Genomic DNA, 17,154 nt, shown 5'->3' with positions numbered 1-17,154 from the left:
AAAAAAAAAAAAAAAAAAAAAAGAACCGAAGGAAAAGATTTGTCCAGATGGTTTTCTTAGCGATAAAGAAGCTGGAAGGAAAGGAAAAGAAATTTCATAGTGCTTCAGGCCCAGGTGCATTCTCAGCACATGCTGATGGACTGAATGTGAGAGAAAGAAAAAGAATGCTGGAGAAAGAAAGTCACGTGTCTTAGTGAAAGTGAAAACGGCTCTCCTTATTTCTCATGGTTCGACTATGAAGCAGACCTGGGTGCTGACAGACGTCCCTGAACCTGACTGAAGGGCACAGGATGGCACAGTGACTAAACAGCACGAGCTCTGGAGCAAAGCTGCTCACGTTCGAGTCCTGGCTTAGCCTCTGCTAGCACAGTGACCCTGGGCTGGGAGGTCACTGGGAGACCCGTGACCTTCTTCTGAGTTGAGACTCAGAATTTCCTCATTGAGCAAGTAGGGGTGAGAGTCCCTGATACCAGCTACCAGTTGTGTCATTCACACTTCTTGGTACCCTGTTTTTTTTTTTTTTTTTGCGGTACGCGGGCCTCTCACCGCTGTGGCCTCTCCCGTTGCGGAGCACAGGCTCCGGACGCGCAGGCTCAGCGGCCACGGCTCACGGGCCCAGCCGCTCCGCGGCACGTGGGATCCTCCCGGACCGGGACACGAACCCGCGTCCCCTGCGTCGGCAGGCGGACTCTCAACCACTGCGCCACCAGGGAAGCCCACGGTACCCTGTTTTAACATACATTCTGCTTGTCCGTGCAGGTGCCCCCTCCATCCTTGTCTAATCTATATCTATATCTATATTTTTTGGCCGCTCCGTGCAGCTCATGGGATCTCAGATCCCCGACCAGGGATTGAACCTGCACCCTCAGCAGTGAAAGCGTGGAGTCCTAACAGCTAGACCGTCCGGGAAGTCTCATCCTTATCTAATGTAGATTGTAAGTGCCTTAATGCTGGCACTCACTTTTGTGCTGATGAGCACAAAGGGTTTTTTAATTCACTTCTGACGTCCTGTTCTGTTTCCTCTTGACTCCCTTTCTGCTGGGCATTGCCCACTGGTAGGAAGGAGAGGTCGTCGGGTCATGGCTGCGGGTGGCTGGTGTCAGGAGCCAGAGTGGAAACAGCCTTGGTCTGCTTAGGGAAGAAGTGACGTGGGCTCTGGTATGTGGTCCTGCAGAGTCTTTGATTAGAAGTGATAACCATAAATACTAGTTATTCCAGAAAGACATCGGATCCCCATTCACCTGGGAGACTCCGCTGGAAGAATATTTCTGGGAGAAGGACTTTGACTCATTATTTGTTCATTCATTCATTCATTTCTGGTGAGATTATATAACACAGAAAGTGCACATATCATTAGGGTTCAGAATGATGCAGTTTCACAAACGAGACGCACCCATGCAACCAGCATCAAGGCACAGAAATAACCAGTCACTACCCTGATGTCTGACAGCATAGATACTTTTACCTGTTTTTGTCCTTTATAGGAATGGAAATATACAGCATGTACTTTTTCTGTCTGCCTTTTTTTGCTCAATGTTATGTTCGTGAGATTCCCTTTTTGGTTGTTGCGGGCAGTTCTACTGATTCATTCTCGTTGCTGTGCAGAGAGAAGGAGGTGTGTGCGGTTGGGGAGGGGGGATGATTTTGCCCCCCAGGGAACATTTGGCGATATCTGGAGACATTACTGGTTGTCACAACTTGGGGAGAGGGGGCAAGGGGTGCTACTGCATCTAGTGAGTAGAGGCCAGGGGTGCTTCTAAACATCCTATGGTGCACAGGACGCCCCCCCACCCCAAACAAGGCATATTCAGCCCAAAATGCCAGTAGTGCAAAGGTAGAGAAACCCTGCTGTATAACAACCGTTGGTGGGCATTTGGGTCTATTATGAACACGGCTGCAGTGAATGTTGAGCTATGCGTCCTTTGATAAACGTGTATGCAAATACCTGGAGATGGACTTGCCGGGGGACAGGATAGGTGTGTGCTCAGCCTGAGTAGATACTGCCAGTTTTCCAGAGCGGTCCCAATTCACGCTTCCACCAGGAGCGCACGCATGTTCTGGTTGCTCTGTGTCTGCACCGATATACGGTATTTTCTGACTTTTTCTCATTTTTAAAAAAAGTTTGTATCCTTCTCCTGCACCCTCCTCCATTTCAGCTTATGGCACGCTAGATACTCAAAACATCACTGTTTGTCGGTAAATAGTCCTAATCTATATTTTGTGAAAGACTAGGATGATGCAGAGGTGTGCACACTGTATACAGTAAATTAGAAAATGCATTCGGGGCAGGGTGGCCTGCAGCTTGGGTTTCTCTTATTTGAATAACAGCAACTAGCACCTTTCTGTATATCCATTTTCTGTCATTCTTCCTAAAAATACCACTTAACTTTCCATAGGAAATCTTATTCAAGGGATCAGATTATCCACCCTTTGAATTCATGTTTATTAAGTATTTCCAAATTATACAGTAACTATTGGTTGTTTTGTTTTGTTTACAGTATATTGTTTAGTCCTAGGGAAACAGATCAGCTTGGGTCATTGAGGAAAAAAAAAAATCATAGAATTTGGGCATCTGATCCGTTGGTTCTCAAACTTTTCGTCTCAAGACTTTGTTAGAAATGGAAATGATTAAATTCCACCTAAAACTAACTGATGTCTTGCGGCAGGGGCCCTGTAACCTGTATTTTAACAACCCCTCCATGTAATGAGATGTCAAACGGAACTTCGCAAACTTTTGACCTAGACTATCCTTAACCTCAAGTCACAGGCACACCAGTTTGGCTTTTGGAAACAAGTGTTTTGCTGAAACAATGAGTCAGTTCTTCCAAGGTTAAGTAATTAATTTCCACAGGTAAATTCAGTGGTAGATTTCATCCTGAAATGTTAATTGGCTGTGACTTTTGTGGGATGATTGATTGTTCATTTTCTAAGCCCCCCAATTTCAGGCTGTTCATAGTACTAATGGCTACGTTTCTGCTACTAAAAGGTTGCCTCCTACCTGCGCAGGCTTTTACATTTGCCTCTGGGGATTTGTGTAGACTGTCTTTTGCAAATATTTGCTTAGCATCCTTTAGCATGCAGGAATTGTTTCCATGACACCTTTGCTCCATCAAAATCAGATGCAGATCACTTCAGCTCAGACTACCATGAAATGATCTGGACCTGCCGCCTAGGCCTTGAAAATTCTGTGTGTTAAACTTCTTCCCCCCTCTGAGATGAGAATTTGAAATCATGCTTTGCGTCTGTAATCTAGACAGCAACTTCTCCTGTTGCTAATTAGAAGAACCGGATAGAAAATAAAATGACTGGGTCCCAGGAGAAGGTGGATTTTCCCCAGTGAACCCTCTTGGAGGACTCCTCAATTATGGGAGAACTGTTGTTTTAGTGAAAGATGTGCTTCGGAAATATCTTCTTCTTCTCTTTAGCATCATAATCATCATCGATAGGTAGATAGGTAGATAGATAGATAGATAGATAGAGACAAATAAATAAAAGGCTTCATTTACAAACCATCTAGCCACCCAGAACCGAATAATTTAACCGGTTGTCCAAAGTGGATTAGATTATCACCCTTCTTTACTTTCTTGTGAAATACTCTTAGTTCCAGGTGAAAAAAAGAAATCCCTTTAGGGACTTCTTTGGTGGCAAAGTGGATAAGACTCCACGCTCCCAATGCAGGGCACCCAGGTTCAATCCCACATGCGTGCCGCAACTAAGAGTTTGCATGCCACAACTGAGGAGCCCATGTGCTGCAACCAAGACCCATTGCAACCAAATAAATAAATAAATAAATAATAATAAAAATAAATCCCTATATTTTATAATTAAGGAATGAATCCCTGAGTCATTTGACCTGCTTCAGTAACAATGCAAACCACACAAAAATGACCTTCCAAAGAACAGCCATCAGTGAGACCAAGAAATGATACCATCTCACCTCATTTACCCAACCTTTTCTGCCAATATAACTTTGCCTCTCCATGCCACGTCAACAAAAACTTCATCAGACCCAGTCCTTTTGGTGCCCTTTTCACTATTGTAACATGATAAATCTAGCTTTTGCTCAAGCCTGTGTTTCCTCAGTTTCTTTCTCAACTCCAGGATAGCAGTTAATTGAGAACAGAAAAACAAGTCCCAGAACAATAATGAAGGTATAATGAAGTTTGCAATAGTACATGCAATTAAACCAAGGAAAGATGCGTGAGGAATTATGAATAGAATTCAGTGCTGATGTGGTACATTTATAGTTAGGTCTTTGTACAGGCGTGTGCTAGGGGGAAGAGAGAAAAAAGCACTATTTGTACCGTAAAATCACACCTCCAGATAGCTAGAAATCGGCTTAAAAGAAAAAAATCATGGGGACTTCCCTGGCAGTCCAGTGGTTAGGACTCTGCGCTTCCACTGCAGGGGCACGGGTTCAATCCCTGGTCAGGGAACTAAGATCCCCACATGCTGCATGGTGTGGCCAAAAAGAAAAAAGAAAAAAATCATGGATGGCTCTCCTAGCCTATGCTGTTCTAACATATAAATTAAAAGCGGGCAAACATAGGTGTCAACATTCCTTCTTCCATAGCTGAAAATTGCACTTTCACATGCCCAGATAGGGGCTTCCCTGGTGGCGCAGTGGTTGAGAGTCCGCCTGCCGATGCAGGGGACGCGGGTTCGTGCCCCGGTACCGGAAGATCCCACATGCCGCGGAGCGGCTGGGCCCGTGAGCCATGGCCGCTGAGCCTGCACGTCCGGAGCCTGTACTCCTCAATGGGAGAGGCCACAGCAGGGAGAGGCCCGCGTACTGCCAAAAAAAAAAAAAAAAAAAAAAAAATTGCCCAGATGATTCTGGACCCATTCCCGAGCGCTGAACACACCGTGTGCCAGGCCCTGGCTGAGCTGGTGAGCTGTGGGAGGGACAGGGGGCAAAAGTCCTTACTCTCACCCTCTAAACATGCCCGGTACTTTGAGACTGTAGTTCACTGATTGGAAGGTTTTTATCTGCTGCCACGTGAAAGGAGTTCTAGATTTCCAACCCTCCCTGGGAAATTTCCCCACATTGGGCTTTCTTGCTTTTGTGTTCTTGCTCATTCTTGTAATTTCTCCAACTGGAATGTCTTCTCGGTGTCTGTGTCTCACCACCGGAAGCCCTTTCTAACCACCCTGCCTCCAAGGGAACTGTTTCTCCTTTCTGAGTTCCTGTCACACTTGGTGGACATCCTCTTGTTTGGAACTGAGCCATAGTCTTTCCTGTTTTGTTGGTTATCTTTTCAGCTGTATGTATTTTGAATCCTAGTGAAGGTATACGCTCCTACAGGATAGGGGCCATACCTCATACTTCCTGGATTCCATCACTGCTGCTTAGCGATTCACCTGACAACAGACAGAATTGTAGCTCATTTTAAAAAGCTGGAAGGGACCAGAGAGAACATCCTTTATAAAGAGGAAGCGAGTAGGGGCCTAAGAGCACATAATCGGCTAAAGGAAGGAAAGTGACCAGAGCCCAGGCTTCCTCGTTTTTGCACCATGCCCTGTTAGTAATCGTGGGCGTTAATGACACACAAGACAAAGCACATCTTGTATGGTTTCCTCCAGAAATTCGATTAAAAGTTGTGTTTTTTTTAATGTCATTTAATCTATCTGGTCAGTCAATCTGGTCAGAGTTTTTGTTTGTCAGAAAAAAAGATACCCGTTGCTCTGTTCCCCATTCCAGTTAAAAGAACATTTATCCATGGGCACCTGGAACCATGGGGGATGTGGACTCCATTCATTCATTCATTCAACACATTTAAAAATACATGAATGACATAAATAAGGCAACATACGTATTTCTCATTACCAGTTTGAAGGAGTGGAAAAATAATCATACAAAGTACACTTTCTACTAATTCCCAGTCCATGCATTCCTTAGTGACCTTGGGACTTTAGATCTTTCCCCTATCTTTATTTCTTTATTTAAGAAAAAACTCAAACAATGCAGTGTCTGATGTCCTGTGAATATCTACAGGACTAAAGCCTCGACTGTAAGAGCCTTCGAATTGTTTCTAGGAAATGTAGTTAACTGAGGCATAACTAGCACATTTACCTCCGAGTTTAAGAGGCTTTACTTACGTGTAACACTACTACTATTATTATCGTTGACATGTGCCTTATGCATTTACCGGCTGACGTGTACTTTCCACCATGATTTATTTGGCTCTTGTTCCTCCAGTTGTGGCACTTGCTGCCCGGGAGCTCCTCGACCTCACATCTTAGGTGGTGGTCCTTTGGCAACAAGGTGAAGTCCAAGTTTTTCAGCACGACATGCAAGGCCTTTTACGACATTTTCCTTACGACCAGCTGCTGCCTTCCTCAAGGGTGTGACATAGCCTGGCAGGCAGCGAACTTCACACGCTGCTTCCTCAACGCATCCTTCTGTAGGTCTTCCAGAGTCAGGCGAGTGCTACCTTGCCCCTTGCCACAGAAAAGCCTAGGGGTGCTGGGGCTTGCCTTTCCCCCTTTGATTATTTCTTCATTTCACTGAGATTCCGAGTCTTCCAGTGTTTCACAAAAAGAATACTCTCTTCGTTTTGGAGCTGTGCTCTAGATAGCGTCATACTTGGAAAACTTCTTTTTTTTTAAGTTGAAGTATAGTTGATTTACAATGTTTCATGTGTACAGCAAAGTGATTCAGTTATACTAAACATATATTTATCTATTCTTTTTCAGACTCTTTTCCATTATAGGTTATTACAAGATATTGAATATAGTTCCTTGTGCTGTACAGTAGGTCCTTGTTGATTATCTACATATTAGTGTGTATATGTTAATTCCCAAACTCCTAATTTATCCCTCTCCCCTCCTTTCCCCTTTGATAACCATAAGTTTGTTTTCTTTGTCTGTGAGTCTATTTCTGTTTTGTAAATAAGTTCATTTGTATCCTTTTTTCTTTAGATTTCACATATAAGTGATATATGATATATGTCTTTGTCTGACTTACTTCACTTAGTACGATAATCTCTAGGTCCATCCACATTGCTGCAAGTGGTATTATTTCATTCTTTTTTGTGGCACAGTAATATTCCTCTGTGTGTGTGTGTGTGTGTGTGTGTGTGTGTGTGTGTGTGTGTGTGTGTGTGTACACCACATCTTCTTTATCCATTCATCTGTCAATGGACATTTAGGTTGCTTCCATGTATGTCTTGGCTATTGTAAATAGTGCTACTATGAACACTGGGGTACATGTACCTTTTCAAATTAGAGGTTTTGTCTTTTCCAGATATCGGCCCAAGAGTGGGGTTACAGATCATATGGTAACTCTATTTTTAGTATTTTAAGAAACTTGCATATTGTTCTCCACAGTGGCTGCACCAATTTACATTCCCCCCATCAGTGTAGGAGGTTTCCCGGAAAAATTATTAAATGATGTAAAAAACAATAAAGGCTTCTGAATGGAAGAAAGAGCAAGCTTTTAAGGCGGCCCCGGAGAGGGTAAACATGTCTAGCCTGATTAATTGTCTAGTTCGGGAATAACTGCTTCCAAAGTGAGCCGAAGGTGGCGTCAGTCTTGTCCTGGCCTGCAGTCACGGGCAGGTAGGGAAGGCTGAGCTGTTCAGTCTCAGCAGCAAAAAAATGCCTGGTGTCTGTGCTGGAAAAGCAGGTCACATGGCCTATTAGGAAGGAAAGGGAACAGGTAATGGCCTTCCCCTCTTACAACAAGTGGTTTTTAAAAAAGTTCTCCTGTAGGCATTTTTCCATACCCAAGGACAGCCAAAAAGGCAGACAGGAAAAAGAGCCACATTTTCAGCACTCAAACAGTGCTGTTTTAAATAACGGACTGAATACCAAACCAATAGGATGAAAGTTCCTAATTTGGCTAATGTCTGTATTTCTCAGTATAGTAACATCATTAATGTCAGTGCCCAAGCCTGTATAAATCTGAACCCCTTTGTTGTTGGCCAGTTGGAAATAATAATGTAAACAGACTCTGTTGGCCTCATTGTCATGTATCTGAACACTTTGTCAAACAGCAAATATTTAAAATATTTTAATATTCACTCTGAGCCAAAAAGTCTTTGCCAAACTAGATACTGAAATTACTCTCTGTTGTCTTGAAATAGGATAGACTATAACCTGATATTTAAAGGTATTATTTGGGGAAAAAAGAAGCTTGGGATTGAATTTTCCATTATCATTCGTTTTCGTATCATTTTCGTGTCATTTTCAGAGTCATTCTCTTTGCTCTGCTCCATGGGAACACTAAGAATTAGATTGATCTGCTCTGTCCAGATAAGGGCTCCATTTACTTTTTTCCACTTTGCATAAAAAGCCAAAGGTGGGTTCTATGTAGAGTTTAACTGTGATGGGTCTTAGAGAATGAGGAGAATTTAGTAAGGGAGAGAGAAAAATAATGTACAAGCTGGAATAATGAAAAATGGGAGCAATAAAAGCTAGAATGAAAACCTACTGTGGTTCAGGAGGTGATGTGTCATTCAGTTGAAGCGCAGGGTGCCCTGAATCAAGGGGGCTTAGCGTTGGTTTTCCTACCTCTGCTGAAAACAAGGAATAAGCATATTGTTCTATTAATTTCATTAATAGCAGGGTAGAGACTTTTCAAAAGGGAGGAGAGAAAGGGCATTAAAGGACATTTTTTCTTCATGCGGGGGGTGGGGGGATGGGGGGGTGCTCAGTCTCAGATAGTGAGTTACGTTCACCTCAAAGGGGAGTTGAAACGGGAAGGCATGAAGTAGTTGTATGGGTATGTTAGAAGCCATCATAAATAAAATATGCTGATCTGTGTTAAAAAAAAAGCTGGTTGGAAAAATAAAAGGTTGAAGATGAGAACCTTGTAAGTTAAAGAGCTCCATGCTCTTCAGCCGAAACGCTGCTATTTACAAAATAGGGGAAAACAACATTCATTTCCTAGGTGATTTGACAGGCTTAACCGGGCAGGTATAAAGCAATTCTCTGAGTTTTAGACGATCTTCTCCAGGTAGTGAAAACCTGCATATGCGCCCTAGGTGCCCTTATCCGAACATCATTTGTGCCAGGATTCGAGTGCTTTCCGGTGAAGTGTTAAGGTCTCATCTAAATCAGGGCATGTAGCTTGGCATTTGTTCATCGGACCCCAACCTCCTGTTACCAAATCAAACGCAGGGCCGCTCGCCGGCGGGCAGTAAGGCCAATCTAATGACACCGGGTTGTGGTGAAGGAAAGTGCAGCATTTATTGTAAAGATGCCAATTACAGACAGGATGGGTGGCTCGTGTTCTAAAACCCCGACGGTTTTGGGGAGAGTATTTAATGGGCAAAATTTGGGGTAAGGGCTACAGGGCTTGTGACTTTGTTCAGATTGGCTGGCGGCGAGGTAGCAGGGCGGTGCTCCAGGGATCTTGCCCTCAGCCTGAAGTTACCATCCTCCACCTGGGTGGAGGCCTTAGTTCCCGCAGAAGAACTCAAAGATATTGTTGTGCGTATCCCTTGAGGAGGAACCAGGACCCTGCCCCAAGGCTGCAGTATTGTTTCTAGGCCGCTCCTCCCTTGTTTTCTGCATCCCCCTCCCTTCCCTGATTAGCAACTGTTTGAATCTGCCCTTTGGAGCTCAGGGAACGTCCAGGAGCCTGCAGGAAACCTATTTCCTACAAACAAGAAACGGGGGGCGGGGGGGGGGGAGCACGGAAAGAATCTGTACCAGGGAGGACCCCACAGGGTCCTGCTCCGTTTCAATCCTTATGATAAGCACCACGGGTTCCGAAAAAAGAGAGGGGGGGGGGGGGGGGGGGGAGCACGGAAAGAATCTGTACCAGGGAGGACCCCACAGGGTCCTGCTCCGTTTCAATCCTTATGATAAGCACCACGGGGCTGTCACGACGTAATCTCAAAGTCACAGCACCCAGAGCCTTGCACTTTCAGATCCCCTAGGACTGGAACCCCGGTAAGCTCTTGTTTTAGCAAAGAGAGTGCCGGGGACTTCCGTGGCGGTCCAGTGCTTAAGACTCCGCGCTTCCACTGCAGGGGCTTCGGGTTCAATCCGCGGTCCCGGAACTAGGATCCCGCATGCCTCGCGGTAGGGCCAAAAAAAGAAAAAGAAAAAGAGTTGGGCGGGGCTAGCAAGCATTACAAAAGAGCCCGGTGGATGAGGTTTTTTAAAATTTTCGATCTCGTCACTTGTCATTTTTTCACTAAAGCGGCATATTTGAGAACGGAGGCAACATTATACCCCGTGGAGTGTGCTCGAAGAGTCGAGGGACCAGGCTGCGGATCATTGCCATGAGCAACGAGGTGGGGGGCGGGGGTGAGTGCCGCAGTCTTTGGATGACTAGCAGGAAACGGCACCTGCCAGAACGCATCATTTCAGCTTTCGTTCTTACTGTATTAATTAATTCTCTGAATGACAGTAACAAGGGTGGGGGGAAGCCCTTCGGAAATGAAGGAAAAGAGATCTGAGAAACTAAATCTGCAGGGGAAAGGAGACTAAAACCAGAGTTTTAGTGAAACAGCCAGCCGTTGGGAGCTGGGGGCCAGAGGGAGGGAAAAAGGCTGGGCTTAAGCAACCTGCTACCGGGATGTAGACAAAGGCGGTTTGAAAGGCAGAGAACGAGGCGGGCTCAGTAGCTACTGTCAGCATGGGGCGTGCGCCAGCCGCTGGATTCCCGGGGATGAAACCGAATGAATTCACAGTGTCTCCTTCAGGGCACGAATTACTGGAGTATGCACCAAAGTAAGAACTCAGAGAAAAAAGTAAGTTTGGGAGAGGACTTAGATTTTGACGGTCTTTGAAATCTCCTCTTGGAGGCATGCCTTCATTGATGCGTTACCTCTTTATAGTTTCTGTCTCTTGTGTCATCATTTTTATCGTGTTCTATGTGTTCAATTTTGGGGGCGAGCAAGGCTTCCAGAGGCTAAATAACTCGGACACTTTGATGCTGAGTCAAGTTTGCATATCCTTTATCAATGGCAAAACACCTTTCCTCTGGAGAAACAAACTCATGATCTATGAGACGTCTTCCTGCAAGGAATACCTGACTCAAAGCCACTACATCACGGCGCCGTTATCTAAAGAAGAAGCTGAATTTCCTTTGGCGTATATCATGGTCATCCATCACAATTTCGACACCTTTGTAAGGCTCTTCAGAGCCATTTACATGCCTCAGAATATCTACTGTGTTCACGTGGATGAGAAAGCGACAGTTGAATTTAAAGATGCAGTGGAGCAATTACTGAGCTGCTTCCCAAATGCTTTTCTGGCTTCCAAGATGGAACCCGTGGTCTACGGTGGGATTTCCAGGCTCCAGGCTGACCTGAACTGCATCAAAGATCTTGCAGGCTCTGAGGTTCCGTGGAAGTACGCCATCAACACCTGTGGGCAAGATTTCCCCCTGAAAACCAACAGGGAGATCGTTCAGTATCTGAAAGGATTTAGAGGGAAAAACATCACCCCAGGGGTGCTGCCTCCAGCTCACGCAATTGGACGGACTAAATATGTCCACCGAGAGCACCTGGGCAAAGAGCTTTCCTATGTGATAAGAACCACAGCCCTGAAACCGCCTCCTCCCCACAATCTCACCATTTACTTTGGTTCTGCCTATGTTGCCCTGTCAAGAGAGTTTACCAACTTTGTTCTCCATGACCCACGGGCTCTTGACTTGCTTCAGTGGTCCAAAGACACCTTCAGTCCGGATGAACATTTCTGGGTGACGCTCAACAGGATTCCAGGTATGTGGGATTTCCTATTTGACGTGAAGGCAACGTGCCATACTTGAAAGGGCTTTTCGAGAGCCAGCTCCTTTTTATTGGAAGTAGAAGATGAAAACTGAAATATATAGTTTTCACCTGCATTCTTTATAAACTCTAAACATCTGAAGAATGATGTTCTTTAGAATACAGTATTCTAACCAAGCCAAATAATACCTTTTAGTGGTATTGCTTTGCAGTTCATCGTGTTCTTTTGCATTCTTCATCTTATTAAATCTTTAACCACAATCGGTATTATGCTTCTCCATCCCCACTGGTGTTCTTTCTTTCCCCCAAACTTGTCAGACTTGCTGCAGGGCCATTGCCTTGGCCACTCCCCTGCCTACCCCCAGACCTTCACAGGCTCCCTCTTATCAGCCAGAGGTCATCAGCTCAGAGAAGCTGAGCTGACCACCCCACCTTTTTCCTTCAAAGAGTTTATTATCATGTGGAATATCCTATCTACTTACTTGCATGGATATGTTCTTGGCCTCCTCTGTATTAGCGCCGTGAAGTTGGGTCATTTTCTATCTTGTTAACTGCTCCATGCGTAGAACACATAGCACATGCTCAATAAAAATGAATGAATGGGCTTCCCTGGTGGCGTAGTGGTTGGGAGTCCGCCTGCCGATGCAGGGCACGCGGGTTCGTGCCCCGGTCCGGGAGGATCCCACGTGCCGCAGAGCGGCTGGGCCCGTGAGCCATGGCCGCTGAGCCTGCGCGTCCGGAGCCTGTGCTCCGCAACGGGAGAGGCCACGACAGTGAGAGGCCCGCGTACCGCAAAAAAACAAAAAGAATGAATGAATGAGTGGCAAAGCATGAGACTTTACTATGTCACCACAGCTGTCTCTCTAAGACCCAGTGAGCAGAGAAATATTTCGACTCATGCATGTACTATATCACAGGTGTAAAGTTTTAAAAATATATATATATTAACTTCAGATAAATAAGGAGATTCCAGGAGAAGTTCCTTCCTTTCTCATCAAAACAGTTCTATCTGTACTAACAGACCAGATCAATTACTTTAAAGACTATATAAAACATGATAGGGTGTCTTCTGAAGGAAACAGCATGGTTTGGACTCAATGAAAAATACAAAATGGATCTCTGATGAACGCGACAGCATTATTATAGCAAGAGAAAAGCAATCATTGTTCTGGTTTTTGGGGGGTTGCCAAGTTGGAAACACTGGTAGGTGCTCTCAGGCTGCAGGGTGGGGCCTGCTGGGTGATAAACATGCCAGCGTTCTCTGGAAAATACCGTGTTTGGTCTCTGAATCCCAGGGTGACTGGCCTGGTGAACAGGGCTTGCTCTCGAACTGTGCAAGCTCTCTTTCTTGACCTCCCTTTTCCTATGGCCATCTTTTCACCTTGTATCTGTCGTTTCCATCATTGGCATCTAATCGGTGAGCATTAGGTAATTAGAGGCTGATTTTCATATTTAAATATTCATTCCCTTTCTATTTTCACTATTCCCTTAGGATTTATAAAGATTTTATACTAGCCTCGTGGTTCCATAGATATTGTACTAAAATGAAGGCAGTTCGTAACTTCACAAAAGCCTGAATTGTCGTTTCTTAAAAAAAGAAAAACATGGGTTTGCGTTAGTGTTAAATGTCTGTTTGGTTTGCAGAAGGATGGTCAGTCTTATCAATGTCAAATCAATTTAACAAAATCGAGGAAAAATAATCTCTTACCCCCCCATTTTTTTTTCCTTACCCCCTTCTCCTTTCCAGCCCTGGTGAAATAGACAAGGCGGGAGACGAGACCATTTTTGCTGTAGGTTTGTAGGGTGACCCGCTGGCTTCTGCCCTCTCTCAGCGACAGTAAGACCCCATATAAATAGCCTCTTGGAATCTCCAATCTCCCCAGCTACAAACTAAGGGCCCCAGGAGGCAAGATCCTTTTCGTTCCTACATATGCCTTTCTTTGAAGAGGACACAATACCCAGAACCACATAAACACCTAGCAGGCAGCTGTCGAGAATTTGTAGAAAGGCCAAAATGCCTTTATTTATAAATAAATAAATAAATAAGTAAAGTGAGACTCAATAGAAAGTATACTCATAGAGGTGAGTCTAGACTCCATCAATCTTGTTGCCCCTTAGCCTTGGCAAATGACTTTCATTACCCCTGTAGGAAATGGGAGATGAGAGCTCCGCTAAGAGAACCTCCGTGGTCTGATTCTGCAAGGGATGTTTTTCAGGATAACGTGACATTTCCTAGGGTCTTGCCTCCTTCCTCTCTTACATTCCAGATGGCATCCTGGTTCAGGGAGCAAGCAGGAAGATATCCTGCTTGTAGGTGGGCCCTTCCTGAATTACAAGTGATTTAAAGAAAACAAGCCATCACGTGCTCTAGCCCCAGTGATGGATCTCCCCATCTTCAAAGGCGATGCAAAATTCAGTCACATGCTCCAGTCCCTCCAGTGGTTTTCCACTTGAGCGTTCTTTGTGATGTAGGATTTGGTGCGTGAATCTGGTTCTTTATTACCAGACAGCCTTTTACCATGTCACATCTTCTGTTTTCAGTGTCATGTTTTAAGGGGAAAAGTCCTTCGGTAAATACAGCGTAAACATTTTCGCAAATGTGCAAGTTCGGATGGTGCCGTTCCTTGCCTCCCTCAAAGTTCCGTTCTGTTTCTATCCTAAACATCCTAAATTAAAGTGTTTGTGTTAGAAAGACCCTGCACAATCACATCAGGCTCCCTGAAACACCCACAAGAGGACTAAGACCAAGAACAGGATTAGTACCCTGTTACTAGATGATATCAGACAACAAAATGAGAATAGCTTAAAATTAGTGAGACTCAGGAACTCCTTGGCGGTCCAGTGGATGGGACTCCGTGCTTCCACCGCAGGAGGTGCGGGTTTGATCCCTGATTGGGGAAGTGAGATCCCACATGCCGTGCTGCATGGCAAATAAATAAATAAATAGAGACTCAGTAGAAAGTATACTCATAGAGGTAAGACTAAATCACATATCTTCACACTCTTTTTTTTTTCATGTTGTCTTTCTCTGACTTCTGTCTCATGACTTCTCTCTTGGTTTTCAACACTTAAATTTTTTCCAAACTGCATTAGAATTAGAAATGGTGCCGGGCCATGTCCCTTGGGGGCCCCAGTCTCACATCCTTTCTTCAAGGAAGGCCAGAAAGGGTGGTTATCATTCCATCCTGTGTGGCTGTGTACAGATGGATTGTCTAGATTTCTCCCTTCTGGCCATATTCTCAAAGGAAACCCTTCAGGAGCACAGATTTCTCTCACTCATCCAGTAGCGCTTGAGGGTTAGGGTTAGGGGTAGCATGACGCTCTGTCATATGTACGCTGTACGAATTCGGTGCACGCTGAGGTTTTCTCACTTCTCCAGTCTTTGTAATCACTGCTGTGTGTCACCTTAAGAAAAGCTCATTTCCTCTAGGTTTTCTGGTTATGCCCATAGCATTTGCTTTGGCCTACCTGCCCCAGGGCGGAGTGCCGGCGACCACGGAGACGTTTTGCTTTAAGTCTTGTGGAATTGTTGATCATCTGCAGAAGCCTCTGCTGGTCCAGTGTTTTCACAGCCCGCTTCCGTGGCTCACTTGTCTTCTTGTCCCACTTTACGGTGGGTCTGTCTCTAATGAAAAGGCCAAACTGCTCCATGCTTTGACTTCAGCTACTTTTTCCCCCCCACTGCCTAAGCTTGTTCTTTGAAGTTTTGCTCGTGCATTTCTCTGACCTTTCTCATGCCATGAGGTTTTTGTTCCATAAGAATGTTTTCATTTGCCTCTTCTTTTTTCCATTTCGTATACTTCTTCTTTTTTCCGGAGCCCCTTTGTCAAATAAATTACCTCAGCTTCAGAAAGGACCACATGATCACATTTCCTCCTGTTTCAATGCTAAAAGTAGCTTGTTTCCTACTTTGATTTCTTTTGCTTTTTTAACTTTGTGCCTTATATGTGGACATTCTTTGGGCACGTGTTATGACTCTTTGAGTTGCATGTGACAGAAACACAACTCAAAGTTGCTTAAACAGACCCCAGAACTTACTGGGTCCTAGAACTGAGGTGCCCAAGGAGGGCCTCCAAGTAAAGCTGGATCAAGGCTTGGAATGCTATATGCGGGACTCTTTGTCTCTGTGAAGTGACCAACCGTCCGTGTGTGCCCAGGTCTGAGGGGGGGTCTTGGGCATGGGACCTTCCATGCTAAAGCCAGGGAAGTCCCAGTTTGGTCTGAACTGGTCACTCTAGCTGTCTGTCTGTCTGCCTGTCCCTGGGTTGACTTTATTCAGTTTGGCCCCCCCACCACATGGTGTCAGAGAGGCTCAGAAGTAGCTCCAACTGCTTTGCTTCTCACAGCCGGCACTCCTGAGAGAAGAGAAAGGTTTTTTTCCTCATGGTTCCAGCAACAGCTCAGGGAAGTCGTCAGATTGGCCCTGCTTGGGTCAAATCCCTATCCCTAAACAAACCAGGGGCAGGAAGAATGCTGACCGGCCTCTCTTGGGTCACTTTTTCACCCTAGAGCTAAAAGTTCAGGGCAAGCTACGGTGAAGGATGGTTCTTGGCTGTAATGCCTGCCAGGCAAAAGCACGCGCCCACTGCAAGGTGGTTCCGGGTCCTGCAGGCAGGGGGGTTTCAGTGAGCATCTCCACCTGGATGAGAAGGACAAGATTTAATGAGGTATAAAGTTTTCAGCACTTGGGCGATTATACCTTGGAGAAGGCTAATGAAAGTACCATTGTGGAAAAGGCATGATCTCAATAAGCATACTTCTCTTCCCTCATAAAAACATTTTATTTATTTATTTTTTTAAAATAAATTTATTTATTCTTTAAAATAAATTTATTTATTTTTGGCTGCTTTGCGTCTTCATTGCTGTGCGCGGGCTTTCTCTAGTTGCGGCGAGCGGGGGCTACTCTTCGTTGTGGTGTGCGGGCTTCTCATTGCAGTGGCTTCTCTTGTCGCGGAGCACGGGCTCTAGGTGCGCGGGCTCAGTAGCTGTGGCTCGCGGGCTCTAGAACGCAGGCTCAGTAGTTGTGGTTCACGGGCTTAGTTGCTCCGTGGCATGTGGGATCTTCCTGGACCAGGGATCGAACCCGTGTCCCCTGCATTGGCAGGCGTACTCTTTTTTTTAATTTTTTTTTATTTTTATTTATTTCTTTTATTTTTGGCTGTGCTGGGTCTTCGTTGCTGTGCGCCGGCTTTCTCTAGCTGCGGCGAGCGGGGGCTACTCTTCGTTGCGGTGCGCAGGCTTCTCACTGCAGTGGCTTCTCATTGTGGAGCACGGGCTCTAGGCACGCGGGCTCAGTAGTTGTGCCACTCGGGCTCAGTAGTTGTGGCTCATGGGCTCTAGAGCACAGGCTCAGTAGTTGTGGTTCACGAGCTTAGTTGCTCCGCAACATGTGGGATCTTCCCAGACCAGGGATCGAACACGTGTCCCCTGCATTGGCAGGCAGATTCTCAACCACTGCGCCACCGGG

The 17,154-nt window shown here is 45.3% G+C and overlaps 2 protein-coding genes across 2 annotated transcripts in view; both read left to right on the top strand.

The window, feature by feature from the left end:
• Nucleotides 1-6,689, top strand: part of LOC129391488 (N-acetyllactosaminide beta-1,6-N-acetylglucosaminyl-transferase-like) — a 23,974-nt gene extending 17,285 nt beyond the window's left edge. The window contains exon 2 of the mRNA XM_055079482.1: nucleotides 6,200-6,689. Within this exon, the coding sequence (XP_054935457.1) occupies nucleotides 6,200-6,243 (44 nt within the window). The 3' untranslated portion in view covers nucleotides 6,244-6,689. The remainder of the gene's footprint in view (nucleotides 1-6,199) is intronic.
• A 3,321-nt stretch (nucleotides 6,690-10,010) lies between these two features.
• The window catches only part of LOC129391487 (N-acetyllactosaminide beta-1,6-N-acetylglucosaminyl-transferase-like), a 27,420-nt gene continuing 20,276 nt past the window's right edge, over nucleotides 10,011-17,154 (top strand). The window contains exon 1 of the mRNA XM_055079480.1: nucleotides 10,011-11,681. Coding sequence (XP_054935455.1) covers nucleotides 10,763-11,681 — 919 coding nt within the window. The 5' untranslated portion in view covers nucleotides 10,011-10,762. The remainder of the gene's footprint in view (nucleotides 11,682-17,154) is intronic.

Source organism: Physeter macrocephalus, chromosome 18 (assembly GCF_002837175.3).
Source record: "Physeter macrocephalus isolate SW-GA chromosome 18, ASM283717v5, whole genome shotgun sequence".
Classification (NCBI taxonomy): domain Eukaryota; kingdom Metazoa; phylum Chordata; class Mammalia; order Artiodactyla; family Physeteridae; genus Physeter; species Physeter macrocephalus.
Note: the sequence above shows the minus strand (reverse complement) of the source record. Positions and strands in the feature narration are given on the sequence as shown.